This window comes from Epargyreus clarus, unplaced genomic scaffold (genome assembly GCF_041222505.1).
Source record: "Epargyreus clarus isolate Ecla_fem2 unplaced genomic scaffold, WU_Ecla_fem_2.2 ptg000014l, whole genome shotgun sequence".
Taxonomy (NCBI): domain Eukaryota; kingdom Metazoa; phylum Arthropoda; class Insecta; order Lepidoptera; family Hesperiidae; genus Epargyreus; species Epargyreus clarus.
Genome location: NW_027332222.1, coordinates 15,438,651 through 15,452,006, shown reverse-complemented (window position 1 = coordinate 15,452,006; position 13,356 = coordinate 15,438,651). Strand labels below are relative to the sequence as shown.

Here is a 13,356-nt window from a genome sequence, read left to right as displayed (position 1 = left end):
TGATGAAATATCGTGTGTTGTAAAGAATTTTATGATTGTATTAAATAATAAAGAAAGGAGATAGATGATTATAAATATAATACTGTGTAAATCTGAGACCATAATCATGATCATACCGTACGCGAGTCGTCTGTGTGAAAGAAAAGGATTAGTGGATTTATGAAAGAATTGAAGAATGATAATAAGCAGTGAAGATACTATTTATGCCCAATTACTTGATCATGTAGTTACGCGAGCCGTATACGTGAAAGAAATGGGAAGGTATAGGAAGAGTTAAAGAATTATAAGGATATAAGAGGAAGAAATAATGAAAATGTTATGAAACATAAATAAATGTTAGAAATGAAATGTTATGAAAAATAAATAAATGTTATAAATGAGGTGATATAAAGATTATGTACTAATAAAGAATATGTACGTTTGAAAGCTTAAAGATGAGACATATTGTTTTAAATGGACATTTACAAAAATACTTGACTTAATATTACAGCTGTATGTAAAACTCGGATGAGACTATTGAGGCCTACCTAGATTAATTTTTATATGAGTACCTATTGAGGAAATGGAATATATTCACGGATATGACTAAACAATGAGCGGATTTGACTTCTTTTTGTTGTAATTGTAAGTCTATCATAAGGTTATACTAGTATTTTATGTTTTACTTTGTTCTCTTTTTAAATGATTATATTACGTGTTAGAATTACTATTATTATGATTAAGAAGGCCTGTTCTACACCAGTTTCAATATAATTTTAACTGTTTTTTTTTTCTTAATTTGTGTAATTTGTAGTAGTTGTTTAAAAAAAAAATCAAATTTCTAAATTTTAATTTTTTTTTTCGAATGCCCCAGGAGGTGTGGTGTAGAGCTGAGCCTTATGTTATATAAGTTAGTGTTAGAGTAGTATTAAGTTAGTCATAATAAAGACGTCAACCTATAAACACGCCTCTCAATACCATACGAGCCTGATCCTTCATTACACGTATAAAAATCAATAAGCCGATGATTATAGAATAAGTTAAGGAGATTTACATGACAAAGGAAACAAAAGTAATATAATAGTCGTATAAAATCTTTTATAAAGTTTTACACATATTTATTTATAAGGCATTCAATCGTAATATTTAAAATGGTGAATGTATCGGCAGCGAAATGAACAAAAACACAAACATCGTGTGTAGCTCATTTCTAGCTTGATTTTTTTTTCAGAAATTTGAAAAATTTTCAGACCCAAATTTCATTAGAGATTTTATTAAGTAAAATAATAGGTGATCGTAGTACTATTATCCGCTCCATTAAACATTTCATTTTCTTTTTGGTTTTAAGCTTTACATAAATGTACATTCAATACATAATTCCATATAAATCATTTTACAAAGTATCTCCGTCTTACTTTTAAAGGGTCGATGGTTTTGAACGTAATTGTGTATCAGTAGTAAAATATACGCGAATATGGCTAACATTTGACAAATTTTACTTAACAGACCTTGAGATTCCTAAAATTTCCAACCATTAAATACCAACGCAAGAAAAGTATTCTCATTCCCAAGCAATAAACTTCTGGACAGAAGCAAAAACCATTCAAAAACATTGGCGCGCAAGCCTTCAATTTCCCGGATATATGCGTAAAGAAACCTATCAATTACTCAATACGTAATCTTAGCTCAGAATCCGATATGCCATTGATCTTGATGCATTCCTACGGTTTCATAATCTTAAAGGCATACGAAATCTGTTTTTGTGCTACTTTAAAGGCTTAACTTTGAATGAAATCGTTCAATTGTAAGTGTTTTTATAATGCTTCAGCATGTTCGTGTTATATGAGTTACTTCCGTGTGCATGTGTCTCTCTTGAATATTTTTTTCTAAATTGCAAAATTTTACAAATATTTGTATAAAAAAAGGTTATCTTATGTCAATTCGTAATAAAACGAATGTTTGGTCAAATTGATTTACGTTTTTTAAATAAAATAATCTTTCCATTGTTTTGCCTATCGAAGATCATTTGACAATTTAAGAGTATAGTTTTCTGCATAGAAGTTTTTTAATATAGACTGTGTAATAAATAATAACATTCTATAACTCTTCCATCTACAATATTAATTTTATTTTCAACACCATATTTTATATATAGCCAGTCATTAACACAAGTTAATTGAAAACAGTTATCAATATCAAAGTTTCCGCCCAAAAAACCGCAACATTATTTATTACAACGAACATAAGACAAGACTGTACAATACGAAAATAAGTGAGTATTAGTCTGTCCATACTTTAATAGCATGTTGAAGAAATGCTACGCTACGAATTGAGAGCCTTGCAGCTTCGGGAAATGGATTAATTATAATATTTCCTTAATATTTTGCCGGTAAAAAAAAAACTTAAATATTTAATCTCACTCAAGCAACTGTCCAAAGGTAGAAGAAGTTGATACGATGCTTACATTTTAAAATCGATTCACGCTTGTATATTAGTTCCCTTAAACACAAGTAGGTCGTTTATCAAATTTTCAAGCTACAACTATGAAGTAAAGAACAAACCAGATAATAAGACACATGGATTTTCACTCAAATCAAATATTTTTCCTATATTCAAAGTGATGCGAGAAGCACCACGCGTAGTAGCTAGCAAAGTAACTGTACCATCGTTTGCATTATGGCGGTTGAATGTGCTCAGACGATATTCCTCGCTATTGCCGTGCGAACCAGGTTTTTATACTCGATCATTAGCCAACAATTAATGTAGGAACGGCGCATCATGGGACAGGGGAATGAAAGGCAGAAGTTGACGGCGGTTTGGCTTCATTAGGTTTATATAGAACCCAGGTGTACATAGAAAAAATCTTGAAAAAGAACATCTTTACTGATGGTTTTAACCGACAAATTAAATGATAGAGAATTATGGAAATCAAATTAGATGGAATCTATAAAAAAAGATGAAGTAGTTACCGAAAAGAAAATGACCAGGAATTATGAAAAAATAAAGTAAGTGCTTATTATTTAAAAAATAGATTTAGCCGTCACATTTAAAATTTAATATTCTTGAGAATTACTGAACCCATTGTAAGGGAATTCTTGCAAAGATGCAGGATTTTGATTTGAAAAAAGATCGATCAAACTTAGCAGTAAGTACGCGTTAGTCACCTAACTTATATTGACATCTTCTATAACTAAAATATGAAGCTTTACACATCGTAGCGTCTAGACTCATATCAATTGCCCTTTTTGTCTTCCTTGTTTGATCTCCGCGGTAAAAAATCCCTCAGGCCACAACTTGAGTCATAAGGCCATTGACTCGTAGACGAGTTATTTTGTAATTAACACTCGATACACGCCGGCGCGAACATATTGTGTTACAAAAAACATCCCATACAGATGTAGATATCATTACCTCGTTTTATACATGATTGGGTCTTTCTTTCATATTTTTCAGCTCTATTCTCTTTTATCTATTTTTATTTTATCAATTTCGATAATTTAAGTCTTAATTCCATCCACTTAAAGAAATAAAGACTGATCATTCAAATGTCAATTAATAAAAATAATGATAATCCTTGGGAATTTTAAAAAGGAGTGAATTTCAAAAAATCATCAACAGTACCAATAAATCCGTTACGGATAAGAACTCGGCATTCGAGAAAGGCAAAAACCTAGGCCATTAAAAATAACTCCTTCAGTGAACTATCGCCGACCCAGTTTCTCTTCTATCCCCTCGTAATAAGAATACCATTTAAGGTCGACAAAACCACGAATATTGTTCGAGATTTAATTCCAAAAGTCATTAGCAATTTGAACCTTAACCCAAAGTAAGAAGGCGGTATGTGAACAGATGCGATCAACCCAGGTTTTGCACGGATGCCTGCTTAATTGGGACTTGGCTTCGACAACCGAATAATGGTCAGCCAAACTATGTTGATGATTACAAAAAATACTTGGGACCTGTGCCCTTTGAAATACGATTGCATTTTAAAAAGCGGGACAAACGTATTAACCCTACGCCAATTATACCCGGAGATTTGGAAGATTCGGAAAGAATACACGACGCTACAAATTGGCTTCATATATCGATACACGTAAGCCTGGACCTGTTTGAAATTGTTGCTCGTAATTTCCAAGTATTCGCTTGCTTTACCTTTGATTTTGCCTACGTTGATTTAAAAGAAGACTTAGTGATCAAATATGATGATAATATAATCCAGTACCCAATAAACTAAGAACGTAAAATTTCGAACCGAAATAAAGTTCACTATTATCCAAGTGACCATTGGTACTGGACCTTATACAATTACAATACGAATAACGGACATTATGATTAATAATCATTTAAACGCATGAATTGCCAAATTGACGATTCATTAATCACGTCGATTCTAGCATTACGATCATGATTTTGTGCAAAGATCTAAATATCTTAAATTTGAAAAAGAAATACTAGGAAGCTATCACTTACCTCAAAGCACACTCATCGACGTCAGCTTCGCAGAGCGGTCCAGTGAATGTTGGTGGACACTCGCAGGTGTAGGTGTTGAGCCCATCAACGCAAGTAGCACCGTTCTGGCAGAGATGACCGGGGCAGTCGTCGATGTCGATCTCGCAATTCTGACCACGATAACCTGAGGAGAAGAGGAACATAAGTTTTGTTTGTAAATCATAGTAAAATTATTTGTCTAACATTAAATAGTTACAAGACATTCGAAATCATCGCCTAATAAGATACAAGTCTTATCTACAGATATCTTCGGTAAAGAAACAAATGCTTCATTTTTATGCACTCAGACAAATCCTGGCATCCTAGTATAAAACATAAATAGGTTATTATGGTAAAAGGCATACTTTGTTTATAAAAAAATTAGGTAATAAGTAACAGGTTAACTCATTTTTCTAAGCAATTCCTAGCAGCTTTTAAATAAAAAGTCTTCCCTCTTTAATCCAGGTTAAATCAATTTTTTTAAATATAAAATTGCAACAGGCGAAGCGAGACAGCCATATGGAGTTCTGCTCTACTAATTTGATTGCAAAACAACAGAAGTAATCCAAAGGTTCTAATTAAGTGTCGAAGACCTTCACCCATCAGTTGGGTCACACAACGGGCCACAGTAGTCTGATTAGCGAGTCGGCAATCTCATTACCTTCATTAACCGCCGGGTGGGTTCCCACGAACGCCACATGTGCTCTGTTTATGAGATGTAGAAAAAAATTAACGGCACCCGCTTTAAATCCATCCACGCGTTTTTATATCGAAGCGTATGCGAACTGGGATAAACAGAAGCATAAGCTGGTAAACTGAAAACATTCTGGATAGCCCACAAAAAATCCAAGCGAAAATAATGAACCATTGGTAGAACGTGAGATAAAAGTCGAAATCTCCATTCATAATCATGATTTTGAAATCAAAAATTTAACTGTAATTCGGTAGCCACGTCTAAAAAGAAACAATTAATACACCAACTATAAATAAACTTTAAAGATTATTATCTCATAACCTGACTGACAAAATCATTAAAATCTTAAAAGTTGACAGGAAACTGAATGGAAAGAATTCTTAATTGCTTATTCAAATTATCCAGCCTAATTAGCGAACAATGGCAAAAATTATCGCAAAAAATAAAATCATAAAAACGTCCAAATCCCAATGAATGTATCGGCGATTTAAGATATTCAAAGCATTTAAATAAACGTATGACAAATAAAGTTTTTAATTGGAATTTTATACACGATAGTTATCGATGATTAGAATAATTATAATTCTATTCCGTTGTTTCTTGCTTTTGTGTCCAATCTTGGCGGCATAAAGCCTGTTATAATAGTTAGCCTCCTTTAAAGGAATATTAATGATACGTAAGACAAGTAAATGGGCAAAATTTTCCCATAGAAATACCTAATAAATGTCTCATTATGCTTTATTAGTTATAGAAGTAGGAAACGGAAGTCACTCCGCCTACGGCTACTGTAGCTTGATCATCTAATAATAACCATAAACATATAACTGCAATCCAATAAGCATGCTCAATGAGCGATTATCACCACAAATGAGGAATTTACTTAGAAGCTCATATTCTCATAATAATATTTGAAATACATTTATATTTAAATAATATTTTGAATACCAATCTATCAATTATGACATATTCAAAAGGATTTTTTGCAGGAGTAAGAAGCACATTCAACCGTTCGTGAAAAAAGCTTTTTACCCCATTGCGGAGGGGTTCCAGCATAAGTTTGTATGTTTCATTCTGTGGCACGGCTGGCAGTCCAAACAGCTTCACTGATTTTAATATTGAGGTGTCGTTGGATCTTTTACATTGTAGGACCATTAAGAATTTTTGGGGAGCCAGGTTTTTCTTTTGATAATAATTTGAAAAGTTTTAAATATGTAGAATAGAACATAAAATAACTTTCCATACCAACAATATATTGTTTTTTGTAGAAGGCGGTTTTCCAAAATGTAATATTTCATTCATAACAATGAATGAATGAGCAATAGGGTTACTGTAGTAACTGTGAATGAACCAAGTAATACGAGTACCACAGACGATTTGCCACAAGCAAATTGATTGAGAAATATGGGGCTAATTGTTCAATTAGAACTAATTATTGCAGCGTCAATTACTATAGATAACATATCTCCAATTAGACATATTTAACGTATAAACGTTATATTTGTATGAGTTTTAATATATCGTTAATAATTCATTTCAATAAGAAATAGACTAATCAAATACAGAAATAAAGTTATGAAATTACTCAGTAATCCGTCAATTATTCTATTAAATTATTTTTAATTAATTTTTAAATTCATTCCCACGCGAAAATACGTAGAAATAAGGTCAGAATCTTTATATATTTTTAGATAACAATAATGATATAAATATTAATGTTCTTTTATGGCTATTCTGCGTATAAGTAGAAATGAGGTCAGAATCTTTATATATTTTTAGATAACAATAATGATATAAATATTAATGTTCTTTTATGGCTTGTTTTTTACACTTCATTACAATATTAATTACTTCATTATCATTATTTAAATAACCAAAATTGTGAATTTCAATCTTAAGAAATATATGAAGTTAGCCACTTCTAAACCCACAAGGCTAGATTCATTTAACCTCTTGGTTCAAACGTTTCGACGAAGATGATACAACTGTAATATTCAGTAGTGTAACAATCGAAATTGTTTACGTTATAACACATCAAACGCCTACGCATAAGACGTATACCACCAGTAACGGGACAGCTACACCAACAATAATCATAAATGAATATGTGATGCTGCATGGAGCTTACATTACTATGCAGAATACAGAAAAGTTTGTGTTACATGAAACGTTTAGGAATCGAAATTAGCTTTTGACAATACTATTAACATAATATGGTGTGAGAGAGCCATCACCCCACTTTCCCATACGTACGGACAAATAATTAATATACGGAAGCTGTTAAGGCTATTTTAAGAATCAGACACATGCAGCACCATTCATATTAAGATGGTGATACTTATATTCTTAGCAGTAGGACTTGGAATATATCATCCCAAAAAACGATTGGGACGCTGCTCTTAATGATAAATGTATGGTATGTACATGTGTTTGGTGACAAGTTAATGTGACGATATAACTAACATAGGTCAAATACTTAAATGAAAATCTATAGTTAAAGTAACTAAAATGTTAAGTTACTTATAAATGGTAAAATATAATAATGAACTGTCTTAATTCATTAACTGAATCATTTAAAATTGTGGATTTGTATAAATTGAAACTAAAAATACTTTCATAAGTCAACTCAGCCAATCTCAATGTTTAATAAATTAAAAGTCCTTCATCCTCAGTTACTATAAGTACTGGTTTGAATAAACATATCGGTCAATGAGAGCGCTTACCCAAAACAGGTCGTCAAGCGCCACGCACTAATTCAATCGACGGCTTGTTAATAAAAATTCCCTTTTCCTGTCTTTTCCCACACACTTGTACTTGTAAAGTCATTAACAGTGAAAAATCTAAAGTGGCGTTTGATGGATCGAGTGCTCAGGACTCCGAATGGTATTTAATAAGTGTAGGGTAATTAGATACATTTCGAACACCACTTATTGACCTGGCCGTCCTCGTTCCCATTACGGGAATTAGGTTGGTAATAAACCCATCGCTTTATTGGAACTGTCCGGGGCGACTTCAATCTGTTGTTGTCTACACGCCTACTAATTTCTCTTCTCTTATTGGAGTTTTGGTATGATAAGAACAAATTTAGATTAAAATAAATGTTCTAAAGTTTCCAAATTATCCAAACGCTACATCCTAGCGGCCCGAATCGTTACTTGACCACATTATTGTTATCAGTAAACATACAATTTATTTATTTGATAGTCAAAACAAGTATAGTTCCCGGAGTAATGATTCACAAAAATATACAGAATAAAATAATGTCGGAAGCGTCAAATCAAAGTGAAACTTCAGCGCAGATATTAAACTAATTTACACCAGCAATTGAGGTAAAAAACAACGCATCCGCCACTCGGGTTCCGCAATCACTCCCATTTTGCAATGGCGTAATGAAGCTAATGAAGACGAGATGCGCCAACACCACGGACTATATAAAATTGTGATGTAACACTCATTTCGTTTTATTGCGGGCACGGTCTCAGTAAGTCACGCCTATCTCCAATTTCGTTCACACCATTATGCTCTAAATTACTCTCTCCCAAAGACGTAATTCCTGTGTCACTTTTAGTGTGAACATCAATGATTTGTATCATTATTACGATTTCCATGAATGACACCGTTTATAGTTCTAACGTAGTGTGCATGTTTTTCATCATTCGTAGCTCAAATTGTCAGATTCGGATAAAATGAAATGTCAATTGAACGTAGCACATTTTTTTATTGCTCAAAGTTGCCGCGGTAGCAATTACGAGGCTAGATATTAGACGTTATAAATCTTAATATTAGAACGACAGTATCAGATGTGGCGATCAAATTAATTTAATGTGCTAAATAGCTTTTTAACCGTGATTAATTACATTTTTCAAGTAGTTCTCTTTTTTAATTATCTCAATAAATCTGAATGTGACCTGAATCTCTCTAAAATTAATTTAGTCTAAATAAGTAAAGAAATAATAAAACTTATAAAAAAAAAGTTTATCGATATCCAAGAATAAATAATTTTCAAAAAATCGTTGTAAAAAATCCACAAGATTACAAAATAGGAGTTTTTGCTTAAATAAGCTCAGATATCGTTATTCGCTTGCGACATTGGTCCGCTTAGTTGTACAAACGCTGTATAAATATCAATAGAGACGGTATTTACAACTAGACTATAATTTGTCTAAGTGCAGCTTTCGAACCGGCCGAGTCGTGGTCGCCGCGGGCCATCGCCGGCTTTCAGCCACAGACTAATGACGCATTATCAGATAGATCTGATACGCACCAGGTATTATAGTCGAGTTCTTTACACTTTTTATTCCTATAGTCTCAGATTCCGTTGTATCTGACTCGACCTTTTTAAGTTCTTCAGTGTCCAAAATAAGCGTTTCTAAATTTTGGAAATTAGGATATTGATATATTTTAATCTCTTTCTGAAATATTATAGAAGCTTGAGAGCAGTTATACATATTGCACATAGTAATTATTTTTATTTCTCTAACAACATTTTAAGTTAGTTTGTGGAATCATTTATTTACAACGGCTATTTTAAAATCTAATATTTGAAATAAACCTTCTCTTTTATCTATCATCTAGGGTCAAACCGGGTTTAACGATTTACATAAGCGCTTATCAGTAATCTGGACTGACATTCAGACTTATTGCATTATTTTTTATTAATCGACTTTATTTACAGAAATATTTTTAACACTAATGTACTCGTATTATCCTTAATAATTCATAAATATATTAATTAATATATTAAATATATATATTCAATGTAATAAGAAAACGTTAAAGAATATCCTAAATTATTTTAATAGAAACTGACATAAAAAATAGGCTAGTACAAAAAAGAAGAGGCCTAATGTCTTTAGAAAAGTAGAACACAAGATTAAGACGAATATGCAAAGTAACAAGGAAACAGTGGGAGTGCAGTACGAGTGGGTGGCGGATCTATGCAGGAGTAATGAACGAGAAATTGCTATTTAGTCTTAATATCCATTTAAGGATTTAGTTAGTATAAAAGATACAAAAGATATTTACCTGTATACCTTTATTAGCTTAAAGGTAACGGAAAAAAATCTGAATATACATTTGCTTAATAATTTACTAAAAAGATAAGAAAAATCTATTGATGCACATTAAGCATAGTGGACTATAGCTTTAACCTTTCTTAATGGGATGATGACAATGAAAATTTAGCAAAATCTCTATTAAAAATTGAATCCGTAAGGGAAGCAAAGGTTTATAAGAATCTAAAATCGTTGTATCCGTTTTAACGAAACACACTTACTTCTCGTAATAATTTACATCGAATCAGTTAGAGTTGAATGTAGTAGTAAATTGCAAAACTTAAAAACCAGGCATGGTTGTTAATCAACCAATGTATATGGATGCAGCCATCTAGGGAAAATGGCTGGAGAATTTAAATGGCCATTACCACCGTTTAACTTTCAAATTCGGTATGGTTCACTTCTTATAAAACGTATTAAGTGTCATGCCGATAGCAAATGAAGATAGGTAAACTGCAACCAGATGGCATCGCCTCAAGAAACATTGATTTATTCGAATATCTGGTAGATAAAGTAATAATTATTTACTTGTAGAACACAATTGTATTATAATTGTAAAATATACAAAAGACAGGTTAGTTTTATTTAATATTTCGACCGCTCACGTTTGGCTCGAGTATCATAAACTGAGAGTTCTTAAAAAATATTTTTCACAGGTGAAGTCTATCAAATTTCACTTGGTTAGCATGGAAGTAACATTAGCCATTATTGTGAGAGAAACCCCGTGCCAAGCAGCAGGATATTTTACTTTGGTTAAATGGTTGGGAAGCTCTCAAAATCGCAAATTAAACTCTACAGTACTTAATGCTATATATACACTTACCAGTAGGACAATCGCATTCGTATCTGAGGGGATCCAACGGCTTGCATCTTCCACCATGGAGACACGGTGAAGGCTCACAGGGAACGTACTCCGCGTCACAGTCCCTCCCCGTGTACCCAGGCTCACAGACACAGGTGTACGAGCCGTGGGTGTTGAAGCACCGCCCGTGGTGGCAGGGGCCAGACCCGCTGGAGCATTCCACGACGTCCTCGGTACATCGCGCGCCGGTGAAGCCAGGCGGACAGACGCAGGAATAGCCGGCAGCCGTTGTGTTGTCCGCAACGCAACGACCTCCATTCCTACAGGGCTGTGATGCACAGTGGTCCTCGTGAGAGCACTCAGCACCTGTGTACAAAGAAAGAAAAGGATTAGATAAGTCATAATCGTAAAGGAGGATATAATATTTTATGGTTGGTGGTCTAATCTCATAAAATAAAAAGTTAAATAAACTATTTTGATAATTTTCAAAACATTGACTAATTTAGCTTTGTTACCAAAAATTATATTTTGTATTCAGACTATTAAGCTGATTTAATGCTAAATCTCACCATAAAAACCTAACCAAGCGCTGAACTTTTTGCTTTCCCATCATTTAAAATTCAAAATTAATTAACGGACATGTGAAATGCGAGAATGTGTGACGCGATCCGTATTAACACACACAAACATAATCTGCCCGTTACATCAAAATCAATCTCATTTTAAAACTGTTCAATTATGGAGGCAGCAATAAATATAAAACATAATTAAATATTTTATTAGACTAAGCAGGACATTGGCTTCCCACTAATCAAGTTTTTGCCCGATCAGTACATCACGAGAACCATAAAGATGCGAAACGCTACCGAATAACAACTTTACGGATTTTTATCGGATTTCCATAAAACACCAATTAATATGGCCTGCTTAATGAAAGTGTTAATTAATTATAACTATAAACATGTACAAACTTAATCAAAGTAACTTATTATACGGCTTTTAAAATACGTGAGGTGGTAGAGCTCTTCGTTTAACTGTGTCGACACTACCCCTACCTTATTGCTGCCTTATACTCTAATAAAAGGTTTTTGCTATTGCTTTCCCATTTAAACTATATTGTATACAGAATTACTTATTTACTTATTACACATCGAAAGATTTTCAAAATGAACATTTATTTATTTATTCGGTTTATTATTTATCTTGTTAAGCACGTAACAATTTATGAGTTTACCTCAGAGAATAAGCGTTTTAATCTTAATAATCAGGTATCTATTACAAGTAACCACATCTTCTACAGTAGCACACTAATTAAATGAGTCAACCGTATGTACTGCGAAAGGATATTGCAGGTATATTTTATTTTACGAAGCTAGATTGAATCAATGTGAATTAAGAATAGAGACATTTAGAGCATTATTATTAAATCAAAACCAGACCGCTTAGAAATATACCTAGCGTATGTCCCCAAAATGTAGACTAATGAGTTACAATAAATCCGAAGTATCCGCATTCGTTCTGACCGATTTCAATAAATATAACTAAGTATATACAATTCCGGAGCATTTAATAATTTCATCAAGAGATGAAACTTACTGGAAATTATCATAAAATTTATAATGATTACAAAATTATTTTTTACATCACCAAACGCATTTGGAATATCTTTGATAATAAACTATGAACTTGAAAGAATCCGCTTTTAAGATTCAACTACTTAAAAGGTCAAACTTGATAGCGAAGCCGTCGAGATTGAATAAATTTCAAATTCTAGCTACTTAACACCGATAGATGTCACCTTTGCTCTCATATTCTCAACGAGGATTAATAATGGGAAAATATTACTGATATAAAGGGGGTAATAAATAATATGGACGATTGGACGCCTCGAAGATGTCTCTATTTCTTTGATGTTACTATTTAAGTAATCGTTATATAGACCCTAAGATGTAATCAAAAATAAAGTTTAGTTAGCTCTCACTTTTTGATACGTAATGTATACATGCTAGATCACATATAAATTTTCTGTAATTTAAATTCTTACATCTTAGTGGGTTAAGTACTAAATTCCTATGAAAAGTGAAAACGACACAAAGTTTCTTTCTTTAATTTAGCCACATGCCACAGATAAAATATATGCTAAACCTATAAATGAAAATCCTCTGACTGGAGCCACAGAGCTAGGGATAATAATAAAACGCCAATAAAATATGGGTATGGTAGGGCCAAAAAATACGATTACGAAATATGAGGCATGTGACCATAATCTGTGATCGACATTTGCCACAATTCTTATTTGGTAAGATGTCCATGGGTGGTACCACAACATCAGACAGTCTACG

General features: G+C 32.8%; 2 protein-coding genes across 3 annotated transcripts in view; one reads left to right on the top strand and one right to left on the bottom strand.

Moving 5' to 3' along the window:
- The window catches only part of N (neurogenic locus Notch protein), a 144,167-nt gene that overhangs the window by 38,349 nt on the left and 92,462 nt on the right, over positions 1 to 13,356 (bottom strand). For both annotated transcript variants that reach the window (XM_073079177.1, XM_073079178.1), the window contains exons 4-5: positions 11,036 to 11,380; positions 4,450 to 4,612 (exon numbers count right to left, since the gene is read on the bottom strand). In XM_073079177.1, the coding sequence (XP_072935278.1) occupies positions 4,450 to 4,612; positions 11,036 to 11,380 (508 nt within the window). The remainder of the gene's footprint in view (positions 1 to 4,449; positions 4,613 to 11,035; positions 11,381 to 13,356) is intronic.
- The window catches only part of LOC140746984 (uncharacterized), a 181,928-nt gene that overhangs the window by 83,766 nt on the left and 84,806 nt on the right, over positions 1 to 13,356 (top strand). The window lies entirely within an intron of this gene.